Source organism: Fukomys damarensis, unplaced genomic scaffold, assembly GCF_012274545.1.
Source record: "Fukomys damarensis isolate Sample0158 unplaced genomic scaffold, DMR_v1.0_HiC HiC_scaffold_40, whole genome shotgun sequence".
NCBI classification, from domain to species: Eukaryota; Metazoa; Chordata; class Mammalia; order Rodentia; family Bathyergidae; genus Fukomys; species Fukomys damarensis.
This window is the reverse complement of record NW_022900952.1, coordinates 96,462-118,479: the sequence shown is the minus strand read 5'-3', so window position 1 is coordinate 118,479 and position 22,018 is coordinate 96,462. Positions and strand designations below refer to the sequence as shown.

Sequence of the window (22,018 nt, the reverse complement as noted above, 5' to 3'; positions counted from 1 at the left end):
CGCAATATCTATATCTTTGTTTTATTCTTAATTTTAGTTTTAGCTGGGTTCCTTAGAATTCTTTTTTGTCCATAATAATTCAGTGGTTTGCCAATCGATGAGCCAATTTTGTTTCTCAGAGATCAATAGTTCCCTGTAATATAACTTATTGGATTTTTTTGTGAGTTGAGCAACACAGTCAGAATTGCAGTTTTAACTTTTTCACCTGTTGGATTATTTTCTTTTCATTTTTAAGTGAATTTGGGTGATATAAACTTTTTGTTACCTACTGTATCCTTTACAAAATGACACCTATATAAAAAGTATTTTATCTAAGTTATGGCAAGGGTGGATCTTTTCTTTTAAGTATTTAGCATGAATTTGGATGCTGACACTTCTTAATGGATTTCTTTATCCCTTTCTCTTCCTCCTTTTCTTCAAGGGTATACTGGAAATTAATCTAGGAAGGGGGTGACCTTCATATTTTTTTAAAAATTCTATTTAGAAAAGATTATACTTTGAAATAGGGTTTGATTTATTGCCCGGACTGGATTGAAATTTGCAGATTCCGTCCCAACCTCCTGAATATTAGTGATTACCACTACACTAGACTCATTTGTGTCATTTAAAAAATCTATCTAGTTTTAAAGATTATGCTGTTTTTCTGGTTAGAAATGTTATCGAATCATGTCAGTAGATTTTTAGAGAATTAAAATTCTGATGTTTAAGTAACTTCTGAGCCTAATGTTTGCCTTAGAATTCATTACTGACCAATTTCATTTTGAAAACAAAAGGACATTGCATATATAGGGGTAGGAAAGTAGAAATTCATAGCTTTTAAAAAATATCTTTATAGATATAATATTTTTGCTTTTGAGGATTATTGCTAGATCTGCATTACAGGTTTAATAATAATTTTTAAAATTTAATATATACAGTTTGTATATTAAACTTACTATAAATTAAATTGGTTTGTATATTATGTCTTGTTAATACTAATTTGTATGTTTTCCCATTACCTCAGAGATATTTTTCTACAGATAAATGTACAATATTATAATTGAATAGTTAAAAGTTTTAAACTTTAAACATTCAGTGAGAATTTTTTTGGCAGCTAATAAATGTAGCAGTCATATTAATCATCAGGGTAGATTTTTTTACTGAAAAAATACTAAACACTTAATTATGGGAAGGAAATCTCACAATGTTAGAATTTGGATTATATTTCACATTGAGTTGTTTATTTTTTATGGCTTTGCTCTAATTTAGTGTTTTAATTCTCAGTGTTATCCTTTGTATGCTTTCTGATTTTGATACAACTTCTGAATCATTGTTCTTTGTTTCTTTTATTTAAAAAATTAGGGACTTCCTAAAGATCAAAGTTCACATTTGGCAGGACTTAATGATGAACAACCTCTGTTTTCTGGTGACTCTACCCAATGTCTCCAGGCATCTAGCACTGGTGATCAGAATCAGAATGGACTTCACAAGCCGCCTAGAAATTCAGCACCACAGGGTGATGTTTGCAGTCACCTCTCCTCTCACCTTGCTACCTCAGGTGGACAAGAAGGCATTACCTTTACCAAAGAGAGCAAGCCTTCAGGAAATAGATATTTGGGGTCTGAAACAAACAGGCATGCTGCAACAGCATCTAATAGTTGTGCTGGTATCAAAAGACTTTCTAATCATGTACATCAAGTCACATCAGTTACTATTTCTAATCATAACCATGGAGTTTCTACATCACCAAATTTAATAATTGCAGACAATCCTCAGCTCTCTGCCTTGATAATGGGAGAAACCAGTGACAATATGGGTGGTGGTACCTGTGACAAAGTCAATAATACTTCTCCAAGTGTTCATACAAAGACTCATAACTCTGTTGCCTCTTCACCTTCTTCAGCCATTTCCATAGCAACACCTTCTCCAAAGTCCACTGAGCAGACAAACATACAGAATGTTGCCAGCCTTAAGAATACTCTCAGTGGGTTGCATGCAATTAATGGAGAAGGGCTGGAGAATTCACAGAGCTCTACAAAAATAGACTTGCCTGTATTTAGCCACAAGGCTAGTCCTCAGCTCATACCATCAATGTCTGTGTGCATATATTCTGGTTCACCAGAAGTTCTGAAGGCATGCAGGTAAGTATGGGAAAATTTATTAAAAAGTGAAAATAATTGAGTACTAGTCAGAATACTTGAAATTGGATTTTTTTTCTTTCAAAATAGAAATACAGCTTTTTTCTTTCAAAGTATTGCAAAAGACCATGTAGTTACATATCTAAAATTATTAGTAGTTTTATAAGGAGCTTTAGTAGGCTTGAAAGTTGTGGTTAGACCTTATCAAGTGTGAGAAGTATATTTTTCATAAATAGCTTCATTTTAGTTTAAATCTTCCCTTTTGTTGTACTACTTTTGTACTTCTGTAATATTTTAAGTTCTTGAAATTTACACAGAATATTTGTTTTATTAGGTTAATACTTTCTGGAGTTAGATAAAAATTTAAGTGACAAGACAAATATCCCACATCTGTCCAATCTAAACATTATTTTTAACCTATCTTGACTTTTAATCCAGCTTCTAAATTTCAGATTTGAAAAGACATCTTTTTCTGATGACAATACTGATCTCCTAAAACTGAAAGTTCTGTGTTGCTGTATCTAAAAATTTAGACCCTGACTTAGATTATTTTATTAGAAGGCATCATAAGTTAGTGATAAAATGTTTTAACTGATATATTCATAAGATGCAACTACATTTTGTTATTTTTTATATACATTGGTGCTTATAGTGTAAGAGAATAGTGAAGAACAAGACAATGAATATTAAACTGCAAAAATTATAATTAAAAATTATATGAAATTGGTATCATATTTCTTTGTGCACTAAATAATTTATTCTAATTTTGAGGACCTGTAACCATTCACCTCAGAGCGAAACACATAAAGATTTATTTTTGGCTTAAAAGTGTTAAAAAGATTTTGCTTTATTGGCATGGCAATGCAAAATTGTATACAAGTTGTATAATTCAAGTATACAATTGTATACTTGAACCTACAGATTTCTGTAGGTTCAAGTGTTATTTCAGTAGATCAATGTATCTTTCGTTTGCTGCTGAAAGCTGTATCAGAAAAAGGAGGGGAAGGAGGGAAAAGAAGAGGGAGAAAGGATCAAAATAATTCAAAAACTTTGGATTACATAAACTGGAGATAAAATTATTTTGAACCTTAGCAAAAGGAGTCAGATGGCAAATGACATTAGGTGGGAACCAGTTGTCACTTGATAATGTCATTCCTGGCTTGCAGGAGTCTTAGAAATTCAGAAAAATGGAAGAAAACATCTGCAGTAGAATGTTGTATTACCTGGTTAAGGAATTTCTTGAGGAAGGAATTGTTATTGAACAGTTTATCTAAACAGTATATTTCACTTGTGTATTAAACAATATGGGAAATGTGAAAGCAACTTTAAGTAAGTTACACATGGTTGGATTTCTAACTAAGTAAAATACTAAAAGTTGAAAAGAAGATACCAGAATGGGATAACTGTTAGTCACTCTCACACTCCTCTTTTCTTCAGCTTCATTCCTTTCCCATTTTGAACTTTTGTAGTAAAGTTTCATTCTTTCTCTTGAACAGTTTTAGGGCATTCAGAAGACAGTTTCTGTTGTCTACTGGTCTATCTGTTTGAGTTTAAGTTAGATAGTATCTTTTTTAAGAGGGAAAAAACTTAGGTTTTTTACTTTGTGAAAAAGCATGTATTAGTGCCTTTTTACACTAGCTTTAAATTCCTAGCTTTCTGCTTTGATTCTAACAAGTAGGAGAATCCTTTTATTTCTAACATTTTCGTACATGGAGTTTTTCTAAACATAGAAACATTCCTACATTGTTATTTCAAAAGACATTTCTAATGATGTTAGTTTAATAGATCTTGAAGTAATTTTTACTTATTTTAGGAATTTATAATTTAGCAAATATACTTTTTACTAAAAGAAAAAAAATTTCCATCCTTTAAATGATATTATGTGCCTAAAGAGAATGAATACTGAGGATATATAATTTTTAAAATTATATAATTTGTCAGTTTTGGAATCTTGGTGAATATTACCTATAAATTATGTATAAATGCAGTTTTAATATTATGAAACTATTGAACTGTCTGCATTTAGAAGTTTTGACAAAGATAATTTGGAATATTGTGAAGTGTAAAATTATTTGTGTATAAACTTTTTTTGATCAGCTGTTTTAACTTTAAGAAAATTTAAGGGTGAAATATGTTAGAAAAGTGGAAGTGATTTTTTTTTTTTAAATTGAGGTAGGCAAGTAAATTGTGTACTTGAAAAGAGTAAGAGGAATTTTGCCAGTAATTCATGTCAACCTGAATATAGTTCATTAATTAAATGATAGAAAATCAAAATATTTCCTGAAATTATCAGCTATTCTCTGTCTTCTTTTTTTTAAATTGAATCAATCTGAATATTTTAGAGTGATTATCTTTGGTAAATTCCTAACATGCAATCTGTAACTTTTAGTTTAGATTTTATTGTTGTTTTATTTTCAAAATAAATGTATAGCTGGGATTTTTGGTTTTTTTCTTCTGCTTTTTCTAAAAAAGGAATTTAGGTCAAAATGGCTTGACTAATAGTCACATTTTGTTGGATAAATGTCCACCTCCAAGACCTCCAGCTTCACCATACCCTCCCTTGCCAAAGGAGAAGTTGAATCCACCTACACCTAGTATTTATGTAAGTCTCAATCAATTAAAAAATAAGTCAAATGTTCATCACAACTTATTTGTGTTTAGAACAATGATGTATATTTATGTCCATACAAATAATCTTTAGGAAATAAAAATTTCCTCTCACTGGTTGAATATTTCAGAAATGAGTAGTATTTTCTGAATGATGCTCGATCTTTTTTTGGTAACATTTTATTGGAACACAGCCCTAGCCGTTTAAAGATACTGTCTTTCAGAATACCCTTAAAGTTAACTGATTGTGAAGGGAAAAAAATGTAGTTTATACAATAGAAAGTATTTTCTGTCTTCTGGCAGAGAAGTTTGTTGACCATTGATGTATAAAGAAATATTCTGTGAACAAAACTTTTTAAATCTCTCGCCAAATGTTTACTGATACTTGTTCTAGAGATAGATACTTTTTCCAGTGTGAGCTTTTGGTAAACACATTTCAAGTTCTAATCCTCTGATTTTGTAGTTGGACCTTGAAATTTCATTCAATTTATGTATTTCTGGGTTTTTTTGTTTTGTTTTTTGGGGGGTGGTACTGGGAATTGAACTTGAGTCCTTGTGTTTGCAAGGCAGGCAATTTTGTTTTTATAATAAATTTTTCTGCTTTTAGAAAGACAGCTGAGAATGTGGAAATGATGAGTGATTGTTTAAAAAAAAACATTTAAAATTAATATAAATAGGTCTTTAAAAAATTTAATATGTGCTCAGGCACGGTGCCACATGCCTATAATTCCAGCACTTGCAAGGCTGAGGCTGGAGAATCCCTCGGAATTTGAGTCCAGCCTGCACTAAGTAGTGAGTTCAAGGTCAACTTGAATGACATAGTGAGACCCTGTTTCAAAAGAAAAAAATATTTTTAATGTGAAATTAACGTACTATTTTATGTCTCAGTGACATGGGCATTTGATACAGAAAGTAAGAATGAATTAAATAAGATGTTTATATTTTTATTCTGAAGGATTTGTGCTATGTATCCTTTCTGTTTTCCTTCTAAGGAATAAGTGAACAAAATCCAAGAAGTAAAGATCTAATACTTAAAATGAACTTGTATGTATGAAAAAATTTTGGAAATTAGGCTTTTTATGTTTTCCAGATTTTTATATTAATCCCATCCAGTAAAAATTTGTTGAAGTTTCACTTTATATGGAGTGTTGTAATTGGGTTTGATAGTATATGCCTGTATTCTCAGCACTTGGGAGATTAAGGCAGGAGGACTGCTGAGTTTGGAGCCAGCTTCAACTACAGAACAAGACTGTGTCTTAAGAAACCAAAAAACAAAACAATAAAAGAAGGCTGATACGAACTTGCAAATAAACTTCTCAAGCAAAACTTTGAAGGAATAAATACAAGAAATAAGGTTTTTGGTTTTTTTTTTTTAGTGGGTGGGGTGGTTTGGAGACAGGGTCGCATGTGTAGTTGAGACTGACCTGGAACTCACTGAGTAGTCCAGGCTGGTCTAAAACTCATAGCTTTCCTCTTGTCTCAGCCTCCCAAGTGCTGGGTTTACAGGTGTTTGCCACCATGCAAGAAGTAAGATTTGTCCTTATTAATCCTTTCAAATATTTCATGTTAATTTTAAAAACACTGATTTTAAACTTTTAAGTTACACACCTCCCACCTCTTAAGTAATGAAATTACTCTTGAATAATACACTTGGGAAGTACTTGAATAACTAAAATATTAGTATTTTATATGAATATATAGTGATATAAGTAAATTTTTAATGTATCTAATACAATTTATTTTTAGAAGAGATTGATAGGTAATTTGTATGATTTTTAACCTATTGTCTCCACAGGATTTTGAATGTTCTAATTATAAAATTCTGTAGTAGGTAGCTATATAGTTTTTTTTGGGGGGGTTGGTTTTTTTTGAGACAGGGTCTCATTATGTAATTGAGACTGACCTGGAACTCACTATGCAGCCCAGGCTGGTCTCGAACTCACAGTGATCCTCCTGAATCAGCCTCCCGAGTGCTGGAATTTCAGGTGTGTGCCACCACGCCCCGCTGGTAGCTACACTGTTTTAATAAATAAGACCCATTATAACTTTTTAACTGGCTGATTGATGAGAAAGTGATTGATTTGCTTTATAATGTTTAGTCATTTTCCTGAGACCTAAAAAAAAATTTTAACTTTACAGTTGGAAAATAAACGTGATGCTTTCTTTCCTCCACTGCATCAATTTTGTACAAATCCAAAAAATCCTGTTACAGTAATACGTGGCCTTGCTGGAGCTCTTAAATTAGGTAAGCTTTAGGGGGAAAAAAAGCTGAACTTTGTTTTAATCTTTAAAAATTTTTTACAAGTGCATATTTGGAGTACATCACTTTCACACTCCTCAGTTGGATTTGTACATGTACATAGCACATGTTAATTCCTGTTTTCACTCACTTGCCAAATGACTCTCCCACCCCACCTCTGGATCCCCTTCTCATTTAAGAAGGACCTACTCCCTGCTCCCTGTTATCTATCTTTTCATTCTTTTATGATTTTTAAATTTAGAACATTAGAACTCCATTTTTTCTCAACCTTTTGAAATTATATTTTAATGTTATCTGTGTCCCTCTGTCTTTATCTCTTCCCTCTTTGTAGCTCTTTTTCCTTTATCTCCTCTTTACTACATATGTCTCTTATTAATGCTTTTTAAATTTTCATATTTTAAATAGGTGTTCATATCTTTAAGTACATGTTGCAAAGATCCTGGTTATTGATAACTTCTGTGGAATTTCACTTTAATTTAAAATTTGATGTAGAACATGATGTCTTTAGGTGATATCATAGAAAAAGCTTCAAATATGAGGTACACAGAATACTGCTTATAAACCCCACACATATTCCATTGGCTATATATATCATATTGATCAAATCTGGGACAGCAATTTTGTAATAAATGACTCACATCTATCTGATCAAGAGAAGCTGGAATGCAATACATATGTTTATAAAATATGTTGAAATTACTGAATGCAATTTTATTTATTAATGAAATTTATTTATTTATGAAGATCTTGGACTTTTCTCTACCAAAACTTTGGTAGAAGCTAACAATGAACATATGGTAGAAGTAAGGACACAGTTGTTGCAACCTGCAGATGAAAACTGGGATCCCACTGGAACAAAGAAAATCTGGCGTTATGAAAGTAATAGATCTCTTACCACAATTGCTAAATATGCCCAATACCAGGCCTCCTCCTTTCAGGAATCACTGAGAGTAAGTCTGTTTACCTTCTCTCTGTCCCTTCCCAGGTAATACAACATATTACTTTTATAGGTACCTGTTTGTTATATGCTGTTAGTGTTTTGTGAGTAATTATACTTTATTAAACTTCTAAAAATTTAAGCAGGCTTATAGAAAATAAAACATTGTTGTTAGAGAAATAAAGTTATCAGCTTATTTTTGGAACTTTTAACTACATTTTATAGTGTATCTTCATTACATCCACTGTGAAGAGTTACTATATGCACATAATTTTCTAAAGTCCTTTTTTTTTCACAAACTCCCCTTCTTTTTCCCTATACTTCCTCCTCCCCCTTCTCCTTCCTCTTCCTGTTCCGTCATCCCTTTTCTTTCCTTCCCCTCTCCTTCCCCATACTCCATCACTTGGATTGCTTCATGTGTGTGTGTGTGTGTGTGTGTGTGTTTGATTTATAGTACATGCTGATAACATTGCTCATAGGACTTGGTGTATGTACATATGACTTCACAAACCTCCCTATCCTCTTTTTAAAAATCTCATTTTCCACCCTCTCTCTCCTCCCCATTCATCTCTTAGTTCCTTTTCCATATACCAAAGCTCCATCTTGCTATTTTCTCTTTTATTTTGCCCTTCATTTATAAAATATTGGGGTTCTCATGCAAGAGAAGTAGTGTGATATTTAAGCTTGTGTGTCTGATTTACTTAGTATTATGCCCTCAAGATACGTCTGTTTACAGATGACTCATTTATCATCTTTTATGACAGTAGTACTCCATTGTGTATAGAGTACATATTCTTTTTTTTTTTTTTTTTTTTTTTTTTTTTGAGAGAGGGTCTCACTATATATTTGAGACTGACCTGGCACTCATATGTAGCCCAGAACTCACAGAGATCCTCCTGCCTCAGCCTCCCAAGTGCTGGGATTACAGGCTTGCGCCACCATGCCCAGCTACCACATTTTCTTTATGCATTCATCTGTTGATAGACATTTAACCTGCTTCCAAGATTTAGCTGTTATGAGTGTGCTGCTATAAGCATGGGTGTGCATGAGTACTGCAATATGATAGCTTTTACTCTTTTGAGAAGATACCTAGTAAGAGAAGAGCTGGGTTAAATGAAATTTCTGTTTTGAATTTTGGGGAGACTCCACATTGATTTTCATAGTGGTTATACTAATTTATTTTCCCAGCAATAAAGAAGCTTTACTGGTTTCCCCAGCCTCTTCAACATTTGATGGTATTTAGTTTCTTAAATACAGCTTTTCTTTCTGGAGTGAAATAGAAACTGAGTTGTTTTGATTTGCCTTTCTGGAATGGCCAGAAATGTTGATCACTTTTTTCATGTATTTTTTGGCCATTTGTACCTCTTATTCTGAGAATTGTGTGTTCATTTCACATGTCTGTGTTTTTTTATTAGATTTTTTAATTTAGCAGTCCTTTTTGTGTGTGTGTGTCTTTATATCTTCCAAGTATTTGTCCTTTTTCTAAAGAATAACTGGCTTTTTTTTAAACATTTTCTGTGGGGTGCTCTTTTGTGATTTCCTTTGCTGTGCAAAAGAATCTATTTATTTGTTTGTTTGTTTGTTTTTGTTTTTTGAGAAAGGGTTTCACTATCTTTGAGACTGACCTGGAACTCACTATGTAGCTCAGGCTGGTCTCAAACTCACAGCGATCCTCCTGCGTCAGCCTCCCGAGTGCTGAGATTACCGGTGTGAGCCACCACACCCGGCTGCAAAAGAATTTAATATGATGTGATCTGTATTGAGAAGTCTGCAATAATTGCAATGTTTTTAACTTTGATTTGTTGCTTTATCTGTTATGCACATCTGATACCTTGAGTATTTTCTAATGTGGAGAATTTCTCTTGTTCATGGCTATTAGGGCTTCTTATGCCTCATTTATCTCTATGCTTATTTCTTTCCCTATATTTGGCAGATATTGTCATTATATTTGTGTACTTTTTTTTAATGTCATTTGTAGCTTCTAATTTTTCACTTACTCTAGATATTCTTAGAGTAGTCTTCTTTGTGTCATCTAGTAGCTGTTGGATCCATTTCTGTATTGTGGATTTTAAGATTCCTTTGAGTAGTTGTTCTTTGTGGGATCACTGTCTAGTAGTTCTAATATTCTGTCCTCACACTGGTCACTTCTGCTCCCCATACTTTCAATATACTTTTAATCTCCTGGATTTTTTTTATCAAAACCCTTTGCTGTAAGATAATGATTTTTTGAATGAGCTATTCATGTTTTCTAAAATTTTATTTAGCTTTTTATTAGTTTTGACTAAAAGCTCCTGTATACTGATTATTCCTTTCATTACCTGTTTGTATATCATATGACTCCATTGCATACCTGTCTAGGTTACTTTTCTCAATGTGGAGACAAAAACACCTGATACTCAAAGTTAAAGAAGGAAAGGATATTTAGCTCACACTTTTTAGAGGGTTTATTCCATATTGGGCTAGTGTATGGCAGGGTAGCATGTTAGAGGGACATTTCAAAGGAGAAGTAGAATGAGGCTGCAGAAGTACAAATGTCACAAAATATATGGAGGCTTGAAAAGCAAAAAAATTCTTAAACGTGGTAATGGTTATTAAAATTCCTAATGGGAAATAATGGTTTCCGTAGGTTTTTTAAAATAAGAGATTTTAGATTCTTTTACAAATGAAGCTACTAAATATATTTTTGTAATATTTGTTTGAATTGTTTGTGATTCACATGACCTCAACTTAAATATGCATTTGAAGTGTATCAAATGAAAAGCATCCTGAAATCTTACTCTTACAAAACTATTCTTATTTCTTGTAAATCTTCATAAAATATATTTTTTAAAACTCAAAAGTTCTGTAGCTTAACATCTATAGAAATTGAAAGTTTTGTATTTGTGATTTTTTAATTTCACTGTTCTCCTGAAAGTGTTTAAAATTAGTTTTAATTCAACATTTTACCTCTTTAATATTAGTGTTATATATATTGATGTGAACACTGGATATTTCTATAACTCAAGCAAAAAGTTATGCATAGAAAGCATGTGCTCTACCAGTGAGCTAAATAGTAATTTACTAATATTCAAACTAAAGCTTTGTATATACTTATCTACTGTTAGAATTTTAGTTATTTCTACATTTTAGCTACCAGGAATAATTACTATTGTGAAAACTGTCAGTAAATGTATGTTTTAGGTCCCACTGATTTGATGCCAGAAGTGAAAATTCTGGATCCTATGGAAATTATATGCCTAATTCTTTGAGAACCCCATTGCTTCTGACTGAGACTGCCCTTTTTTATTTTCACTGGCTGTTCGTAAAGTTTAATTAATTCCTATACATTCTTGGCAACCATTTATATTTTGATTTTTAAATAGTATCTATCTAACACATGGGAAACCATCTTGTGGATTTGATGTTCATTTCCTTCATGAATTGTGAAGTTGAGTATCTTTCATGTATTCATTTGCTAACTGTTGGTATACCTTCTTTGGATAAAAGCACATCCTTTATCCATTTTTCAGTTAGGTTGTTTTTTATTTTGTTGTTGAGTTTAGGAGTTATGTATTTTGAATATTCACTCTTTATTACATACATGATTTGCAATTATTTTTTTCATTTTGGGGGTGGTCATTTCATTCTCTTAGAAGTTCCCTTGATATACTTATTTTAAGTTTTTTATAAAGCTCAGTTTATTTAATTTTCCTATTTTCTGTGCTAGTAATGTCTAAGAAATCATTGTCAAATTATAAGTCGCAAACATTTTCCTGCATGTTCTTCCAGTGGTTCTATACTTTCAGCTTTTATGTTGGTGTCTTTTAATCTATTTTTGATGTAATTTTAGTGTATTTTCTAAGATAAGGGAGCAATTTAATATTTTGGCATGTGAATTTCCAATTTTTCTGGCATTTATTGGAAAAACTAACTTTTCTTCTATTGAATTGTGTGGTTCTCTTTTGGAAAAATCATTAGATCATATATACAAAATGCAAAGTTTTATAATTTTGGGTTCTGTATTGTTTTACTACTTTAAATATCTTTTGGTTTTTTGAGACAAGGTCTCACTATGTAGTTCAGGCTGGCCTTGAACTCACTACACAATCCAGGCTGGTCTCAAACTATGGCAATCCTCCTGCCACAGGCTCATAAGTACTGGGATTGTAGCCATATGCCATTACACCTGGTGCTTATCAGAGCCTCAGGCTCATAAGTACTGAGATTGTAGGCATGCACCACCACACTTAGCACATACATGTCAATTTTTATGCCAGTACTGTATTGTGCTCAGTGCACAAATGGAAAGTTAGAAATTTTTTGAAATTATTTTTAACCATCAATTGAAATGATTGTGTTTTAATTTTTCCATTATGTTTTTAATGGCATTAAATTAATTGATCTTCATGTAATACACCATCCTTTCATTTTAGGAGAAAAGCTGATTTAAGTCTTGGCATATAGTCTTTTCTTTAATGTGTTGGTGAATCCAACTTACTAATATTTTTCATTACTGTTTATAAGAAATGTTAGCCTATAATAACTACCTTGTATTTTCTTCAACTAGTTTTTCAAAATAAAGCTGCGTGGCATAGAACTAGTTAATAAGTTGTCCCCGCTCTTCAGTTTTGGGGATAGTATTTGAAACTATTTGTATTAGTTAAAAAGAGACCAATCTTTCCAGTCCCTAGATGGATTATGCAATTCCCTTCATTTCCTCTAGTTTTAGGGAGCAAACTGGAAACTGCTGTGTTGAAAAGGTAGTGAGAAAAGAGCAAGTAAAACACAAGATTTCTTGGTGATTTTCGCATAACTTTCTCTTGGATGTTTGTTGTATTCTTGTAGATATGTTAATATAAATTTTAAAGGGTTAATTCTGGTAGTTAAAAATATTTTTTCCATAGAAAAACAGCGAAAGCTTCTTGCTTTCATTGTCACCATTCTAACTGATGTCACCTTTCTTTATTTCTTTCTATACTCCTTAAATGAAATAACCTACGATTCATCAGTTTTTTTCTGCTCAACAGTGCTTGTTTTAGCACTGAGGGCCTGTCTGTATCTGTATACTTCTATTGTTATATTCTGTATGTCCATCTAAATGGAAAGATAATTATATCTCTATATCTGCATCTATCTATCTATCTATCTATCTATCTATCTATATCTATCTATGTATATATATATGTATATTTAATCTTAGACATTTTTCTTGTTGTTGAGACAAAATACCTGACACACAGAGTTAAAGGAGGAAAAGTTTATTTGGCTCCATTTGGAGAGTTTCAGTCAGTAGTTGTGTTGCTCCAAGGCAAAGTGGCATGGCAGAGGGGCATCACAGAGGGCAAAGTTCATGACAGGCAGAAGATAGCAAAAGCAAGCAAGTGTACGATCTACTACATGTAAATAGCAGCAAGCCTCTTTGTATAGCTTATATTGTATCCAAGCTATAAACCCTGATAAAACTCACACTCTTAATCTCACTGCCCTTAACCATAAATTATACTCTACATCCAGCCACCTCTGAAAAAGCCCCACCACGACCACCTGAGACTTTGGTGGGACATGTAAACATGTCATAACCATAAGTATGTGTCTTTTATTTGTTTGTCTTTTTGTATAAAAGTTTAAAAGTTACCAGGTATGGTAGTGCATGCTGTAATCCCAGCACTTAGGAGACTGAGGCAGAAGGATTGCTGTGAGTTTGATGAGACCATGTTCCCCTGAAAAAATAAACAAAACAAAAACAAAACAAAAAGGTTTAAAAAGTTAATTGGTCCTGTACCACGTATCAGTGCTACAAGTATTGTGTGGATATATACTTTTATTTCTCTTGGGAATTGCTAAATTATTTGACATACCAAAGTTTATCTTTTAAAAGAACTGTCAGGTTACTTTTAAACATTTTACCTTTTAAGCCTTAATTAATTAGTATTTCCTCCTTCTGTATAGTCTCACTGTGTAGTTCAGGCTGCTGTTTAACAATTTATATTGCCCAGGTTGATCTCGAACTTGTCATCATCCTGTATCTGCCTTGCAAGCACTAGGATTACAGCTGTGGCCCCACTATGCCAGTCCTTGAGCATTGATTTTGAGAGTTTCATTTTTCCTTCCACTCCATTACTTTATTTTCTTTTGATTTTAGCCATCCACGTGATTGTGAAGTAGCATCTCATTTTGATTATGACTTTCATTTTCAAATAGTCATGCATTAAGCATCTTTTCATTGAAATATTGTCCATGTATATATCCTCTTAGGTGAAATGTACATTTAATTTCTTTAACTGGGCTTTTTTTTTTTTTTTTTTGGTACCGGAGATTGAGCTTGCAAGGCAGGCCACCAGACCACTGAGCTAAATCCCCAGCCCAATTTATATTTTAATACTGAGGTATAAGTGTTGTTTATACAAATTCTTATTAAAGTTTTATTGGCAGATATTAAATGTGCAAATATTTTCTACTCTGAGTATTTTCTTTTTCTTTTTTTAAGTGGTTTGCTCAGAAGTGGAGATTTTAAGAGTTTGTTTCTTTTGCTTTTTTTAGATTTTAAAATTATAAATATTAAAAATATATAATCTATGCTTTTACAGATTTCATTTGAGTTTTACACAAATGATTTCTTCTTGTACCTTTCATATTTAGGTTATAGATCCATTTTATGCTTATTTTTCTGTATTAGGCTGAAATTGAATTTAATTTTTTAAATTTTCATAGTCTCACCCATGTTAAATGAATATTACACATTTCTATATTAAACATTTTGATGTTCTTCATGATAATGAAATATTTTGTTTAATATGTGTCATCATTTTTCATTTGCAGAAATTCCATAAATTCTTAACTTTGTTAATGTGATTAAAACAGGGAAGAAAAGGTAACTAAACAAAATGAAAATCTAGAGGGTCTTAACTTTTTAAACTATGTACATTTATAAGTATGAATTTATCTGTGTAGAAACAGTACTTCTATTAATTTATGATATGCCAACATTATAATCAACTTTTAATTCATAGACAAATGACTAATCCTTAATTTTTTGATTTTATCATTTTACTTGGAAGAAATGTAAAAATCTATAGATTTTCTTCTTGCCAAAGTCTAAGGATAACACTAAAGAGTGGCTTAGATATTTGGTATTTTTTTACAGATTTTTTTCATGATAATTTGTTAGTTTAATTATCTCTCAAATTCACTTGACATCCTTTAAACTTTCATTTCTTTTTCATTTAGAAACGTTGCTAGACTAAATCAGTTTTGCAATAGTAATTTTATAATATAAGAAATTCAGTACAGTGTCACTGGTCTTTGACTTTTATTTCATATTTGTTTGATAGAATAATTTAAGATACTTTCTGTGAAATGTAGCCCTAAAGTCTTAATTTTAAAAAAAATTTTTTCATTGCATTTATTGGTACTTTTAAAGCATACAGTACAGTTACATTCATCTTTGGGATCTTGTACCTTTACATGACAGATCTTGGTTCTCACTTTTTCCCCATACTCCTTCCCTCCCTTCACCTCCCCCACCCTCCCCTATTTACAAAGACTTTATTTCCATTTTTTTCCTTTTCTCATGTTTTTTCTTTTCCCTTAATTCCTTTCCCCTACCCTTCCCACTTCCCCTGCACCTTTAGCCCATTTCTTCCTAGTTCACTTTATTTGTTATATAATCTGGATCCTACACTTCTAGTTTTTCATACCAGAGAAGCTACTTGGTATTTACACATGTGTGTCTTATTTATTTCATTTAAGAGTATGGCCTCAATATGCATCCATTTTCCTATGAATGACTTTAGTTTCTCATTCTTGTTGGCTGAGTAGTACTCCATTTTATAGAAAAACCAAATCATCTTTATCCGGTCTCTGACTGATGGGCAATTGGGCTGTTCCCAAGATTTAGCTATTACAAACTGTGCTGCTATAAACATGTGTGTGCATGTATCACTGTGGTATGCTTCTTTCAGTTCTTTTGGAAAGATAGCCAGTAGAGGGATGGCTGGGTCCAACAGAACCTCTAATCCTAGTTGTTTGAGATATCTCCATATCGATTTCCATAGTGGTTGCACCAGTCTGCGCTTCCACTAACAATGAAGAAAGGGTTGTTTCTCCCCACAACCCAGCGCCAACCTTTGTTGTTGGTTGATTTCTTGATAGCAGCCATTTGTGGGGTGAGGTGGAATCTCAGTGTTGCTTTCATCTGCGTCTCTCAAATGACCAGTGATGCTGAACACTTTTTCCTATATTTATTTGTTGCTTTTACTTCTTTGTCTTAGAAACATCTGTTCATTTCAGGTGCCCAGTTTTGAATTGGGTCTTTACGTTTGGGGGCCTGAATTTTTTGAGTTCTTCATATATTCTAGATAACAGTCCTTTGTCTGAGGAGCAGCTGGTAAGCAGTTTTTCCCACATTGTAGGTTGTCTCTTAGCTCTGTTGGTGGCTTCTTTTGCAGGGCAGAATCTTTTCAATAAGATGAGGTCCCAGTTGTCAGTTCTTTGTGGTAGTTCCCATGCTACTGAGGATTTGTGCATAAAGTCTTCCTATGCCATTGTCTTTGAGAATTCTGCCTCAGTTATCTTCCAGCAAGTGTAGAGTTTCTGTTTTAATATTTAGATCTTCAGTCCACTTGGATTTTAGTTTAGTGCATGATGAAAGAGGCAGGCAATGGAACCACTGAGCTAAATCCCTAGCCCTAGTGCATGATGAAAGAGAAGGGTCTAGTTTTCATCTTTGGCAAGTTGAAATCCAGTTTTTCCAACACAGTTTATTAAAGAGGCTATCTTTCTGAGGATGGTTGGCTCCTTTGTCAAAGTTGAGGTAGCTGAGTACACCTGGAGTTGTTTCCGATCCTCGGTTCTTTTTCTTTGCTAGTACCATGCTGTTTTTAATCACAGTGGCTTTGTAGTACAGTTTTGAGTTGGGAATTGTGATGCCCCCTGCCACGTCTCTGTTGCCTAGGATGGGTTTTGCTATCCTAGGTCTTTTCTGGTTCCAACTGAATTTTTGGATTATTTTCTCTAGTACTGTGAAGTATAGTGTTGGACTTTCAATCGGGATTGCATTGAGTCTATATTGCAGTTTTGGAAGTAAGGCCATTTTCACTGTGTTGATTCTTCCTACCCAGGAGCAGGGGGGATGTCTTTCCATTTTCTTATATCCTCTTTGACTTTTTTCAGAGTGCTGTAGTTTTCAGTGTAGAGGTCTTTTGCTTCCTTTGTTAGATTGATTCCTAGATACTTCATTTTTGGGGACGCTACCGTGAAAGGAATTGTTTCTCTCTCAGTGAGGCTGTTATTTGTGTGCCAGAAGGCTACTGGTTTTTGAGTGTTGACCTTGTGTCCATCTACTCGGCTGAAAGTGTCAATTAAGACTAGAAGTCTTTTGGCAGAGTTCTTTGGGTCTTCTATGTAGAGTATCATACCATCAGTAAATAATAGTTTAACTTCTTCCTTTCCTATCTTTATTGCTTTTATTTCTTTCTCTTGTCTAATTGCTGTGGCTAATATTTCCAGACTATATTGATCAGGAGTGGTGATAGTGGACATCCTTGTCTTGTTCTTGATTTTAGCATGAAGGGTTTTAATTGGGGCCATTTAATATGATATTGGCTGTTATTTTTTCATAGATAGCCTTTATCAAGTTGAAGTAAAGACCATCTATTCCAATTTTCTGCAGGGGTTTTATCATGAATTGGATGTTGAATTTTGCTGAATGCTTTTTCTGCATCTATCGAGAGGATCATACGATTTTTGTCCTTGACTCTGTTAATATAGTGTATTACATTTATCGACTTACATATGTTGAACCATCCTTGCATCCCTGGGACAAATCCGATGTGGTAAGGGTGTATGATCTTCTTGATGACCCCCTGTTTGCCGTTATCTTATTGAGGATTTTTGCATCTGGGATCATTAGGGAGACTGGCCTGTAGTTCTCTTTTTTGGTTGTGTCTCTCTCTGGTTTTAGACTCAAAGTAACTCTTGCTTCCAGGAATGAATTTGGGAGTATTGCTTCCCGTTCAATTTCACTGAAAATTTTAAAGAGTATTGGCAGTAGTTTGTCTCTAAATGTCTTGTAGAATGCAGCAGTGAAGCCATCAGGACATGGGCTTTTCTTAGTGGGCGCACTTATTAAGAATTAATTGTAAAAACACACACATTGGCCGGGAATTTAGCTCAGTGGTTCCTTTCCCTTACAAGCATCGACCTGAGTTCGATACCCAGTACAAACATGCACACACACACACACACACACACACACACACACTCACACTCACACATACACACAGACATTACTTCTCCAGAGATGATTTATTAATATATTTTTATAATAGAATTAGTGTGTTAAAGATTGCTAAGTATGAATAATTATTTTAATCTGTAGGAAGAAAATGAGAGAAAAACACAACTAAAAGAATATTCAGATAATGAATCCACCTCTTCGGATAAGTAAGTAACTTTTAGTATTCAATCTGTACTTTTGTCTGTAGGCATGGGCTTAATTTTGTCTTTTTTCTTTTTTTTTCCTTTTTAAGTTCTGGAAAGAAAAAGAAAGCACCTTTTAAAACTATAAAATTTGGGACCAACATTGACCTCTCTGATAACAAAAAGTAAGTCTCCCTGATGACCTTTTGTTTCTATGAACTAAATAAGAGGGGTTTACAGGTTTGGCAATAAACTGGTTGCCTCTTCTTTTCTTTGCCTAGTCTTTTGTCTCTTTACTCTGCCCATATTTACAGAAAATTTTTAGTTAAAAATCTTGACAGCACCCATATAATCCCAGTACTTGAGAGGCTGAGGCAGGAGAATTGCCATGAGTTCAAGGCCAGCCTGAACTGCCTGGTAAGATGCTGTCTCAAAAACAAAACAAAACCAAACCCCAAAATTTAGCATTCCAAACTTATTTTAAAATACAGGGTATTTTTGTACTGAAGAAAAAAATCCAATTTAATTTTTGCAAATTAAAATATAGCTATTAAATTGTTTATTTAATTTACTAGATTATAAAGTTCTATGTATTTCAGGAATTTCTGTTTTAGGACTTTATTCTTGGAAAAAATTTAACACTAATGAAACTTCTGGTTGTTATGGTAATGTTTATGGGTGTAACTGTTTCTGATTGGAGCTTAAGAATTTTGAGGATCTGGTTAATTCTTACAACTTATTTTATTGCAGATGGAAGTTGCAGTTACATGAGCTCACTAAACTTCCTGCTTTTGTGCGTGTTGTGTCAGCAGGAAACCTTCTAAGCCATGTTGGCCATTCCATATTGGGCATGAATACAGTTCAACTATATATGAAAGTTCCAGGGAGTAGAACACCAGGTGACTTTTATGAACTAACCTATCTTGTATAGTTGAAAGAGTAAACTGAATCAAAATGAAGATAAACAAAAAATTTCTCATTTATAACCAAGAAAGCTAGAACAGTTTTAAAGTTGTTTTTCATAGCATAGAAGGTGTTCATAATTTTTCTAAATAAGCTTGAATATTTGTTTCACAATGATATTTAAATTCTTTGCATGTGTGTGTGTGTGTGTGTGTGTGTATAAAATCAGAAAAAATTAAACTGGGAAAGGACACTGAAAATCATTTAATTAGTGTTAATAAATTTTTATTCCACTTGCTGATAGCTTACAGTATTTTCCACTTTTTCATCACAATGTGTCCGAGAATCATATTATATCATGCACTACTTTATATGAAACATATACAATAAAACATTCACTGATACTGCTTAAAATACATCATATACTATTATCTGGTCAACTCTCCTTTTCATTTAAAAAATGAATGTCAAAGCTTTTCTATTATTGAAGTCAGAAAACTCTTCTTTAAAGAAGTTTGAAATAATCATTTTCCTTTGAAAAGCAAGAGAATGAACTGAGGATATTCAGTAGGATTATAATTAAAACCGGAAAACTCAATAAAAATAAAAAATACTTCACAATTTTTGTCTCTTAATGAAAAGAATGGAATTTTGATGCATGAGGAAGTAACATTTCAATTAATTTATGTTCAGAATCAGCATTCCACATCAGCAAAAGTGGCCTTTAATATGAAATTTATTTTGTAAAATCTTTGAACATCTGTCTTTATATGGAGGTACTACCTGATGTTGAATACATTTAGGAAGCATGTTTTCTTAGACAGAGTAATTGAAAGTGATTTATGGAGTTATTAGATACTTTACTTGATATTTTGTTTGTGTCTAATAATATTACAGTTTAATTCTTTGTAGTTACGTGTTAGGTGCACCTTTGTTTGTAAGGCACCACAGTTGCATAGATAGTTTTGTAAGTATGAAAAATTTCTCTATACTTTCAGTAAAGTTTGGAAACTGTTAGTTCGAGCATATAAATTATATGTCCCAAACATATGTGGGAATATGTGAGGATCTATCTTTGTATTTATTTTGGAAAACATAGGAAGTAAAGTGTACAAAACAGCATTGTACTATTTTCATTTAAAAAGTTTTCTTTGTCTTCAAAGTGAGATTATGGTAATATAAGCTTTACTTCACTTTTTGTCTTTGTAAGTTTTAAATTTAAACATTTTAAAAGATGCAACAGAAGTATTTATCCTTCTTTCTCCCCCTTGTCTTCCTTCTTTGGACGTGCTTTGCATTCACCTCCTCTCTCATTTCTTTCTTAATTCCAGTGTCTTCAAACTGATCTATACTTTAACCTTTTCTATTTTTAATTTTGACTTAGATTCTCACTAACTGGATAAAGTTACCAGATTCGGCTGGAATTTACAGTTCTGCTTCAGCCTCTCAGAGGGATATATCTGTTTGCAGGTGTAAGCCACAATGCCTAACTTAATTTTTTAAATAACATTTTTGAGATTGAGGAGTGGTTTATGGAAGAATAAGCAGTAATCAGTGATGATAGAATAGTATTTGATTTTTGTCCTTGTTTTAGGTCGGAGTTTTACTCATTTCTTAAAATCTAACAGTTATTTTCAGGACATTTCTTCCCTGAATATATAATACACACATGGCTGTCATTTTGTTTTCCTTTTCAGGTCACCAAGAGAAGAACAACTTCTGTTCTGTAAACATTAATATTGGTCCAGGTGATTGTGAATGGTTTGTTGTACCAGAAGATTACTGGGGTGTGCTGAACGACTTCTGTGAAAAGTAGGTTTCAGAACTACATTCTTTTTTAATATATCATTTTGAGAAATCAGTTGTGAAAAACAAACTACAAAACTATTTTTTTAGTGAAGCTGCTAGTGTTTACATAATTGCTCAGCAGCAATTTTAAGTAATTTCATTTCAAAGTTTATGTTATGTAATGTACTTAATTAAAAATGCAGTAAAATTAACTTCTAAGAGCAGTAGATACAATTTTTTTTTTGTGTGTGGTAACAGGTATTGAACTAAGGACCTTGGTCCTGCATAGCAGGTGTGGAACCACTGAGCTAAATCCCTGGCCCAGCAATAGATATAAATTGAAAGGACAGAAAATTGTTTTTATACAATTGTTTTCATTATAATATAAAAATTAACATGTGAATAAAATTTTTTATAAATGTCTTTCAAGGAGAGAGAAGGCTTATTATAGTTCTTTTTAAATATGGCTCAGATTTAGGCCAGAGATTGAGTTTAGTGATTCTGCCGCCTACCTTGGAAGAGCAAAATCCCAACTTTGATCCCCAGTGCTAGGGGGGGAAAAAGGCACAGATTCTAAAATTAACTGCCCATATAGTTTGTTTGTAACTTAATCTTACGTTGTTTTTAGCCTAAAATAAGTGTCTAATAACAAAACAATTCCATAAACTTTTAAGAATTAATAACAAGAATAGTTGAAAATACAAATGGTAGGGCCTAGGATTTAGCTCAGTGGTTCATTGGCCTGCCTCGCAAGTGCAAGGCCCAAGTTTGATCCCCGGTACCAAAAAAAGAAAAAAGAAAATAAAAATGGTACATCACAAAGATATTATACGCTTACAACTCAAGATAAAAATTGGGTAGAATTCTCATTATTCATATGTGAGATTTATTTCAAAATCAGTTCATGTATATATTCCACCAAGTGACTTTTTAAGGGGGAAGTAGAGGATGCTGATAATTGAATCTAGGTCTTTACCGATGCCAGGAAGTTGTTTTTCCACCAAGCCA

At 32.8% G+C, this 22,018-nt stretch overlaps 1 protein-coding gene across 1 annotated transcript in view; it reads left to right on the top strand.

Moving 5' to 3' along the window:
- The window catches only part of LOC104863410 (histone demethylase UTY), a gene marked incomplete at its 5' end in the record, with an annotated part of 86,387 nt that overhangs the window by 5,629 nt on the left and 58,740 nt on the right, over positions 1 to 22,018 (top strand). Inside the window, 8 exons of the mRNA XM_010625783.2 lie at positions 1,342 to 2,120; positions 4,590 to 4,719; positions 6,864 to 6,969; positions 7,729 to 7,934; positions 18,279 to 18,343; positions 18,430 to 18,504; positions 19,070 to 19,218; positions 20,920 to 21,034. Of these exons, the coding sequence (XP_010624085.1) occupies positions 1,342 to 2,120; positions 4,590 to 4,719; positions 6,864 to 6,969; positions 7,729 to 7,934; positions 18,279 to 18,343; positions 18,430 to 18,504; positions 19,070 to 19,218; positions 20,920 to 21,034 (1,625 nt within the window). The remainder of the gene's footprint in view (positions 1 to 1,341; positions 2,121 to 4,589; positions 4,720 to 6,863; positions 6,970 to 7,728; positions 7,935 to 18,278; positions 18,344 to 18,429; positions 18,505 to 19,069; positions 19,219 to 20,919; positions 21,035 to 22,018) is intronic.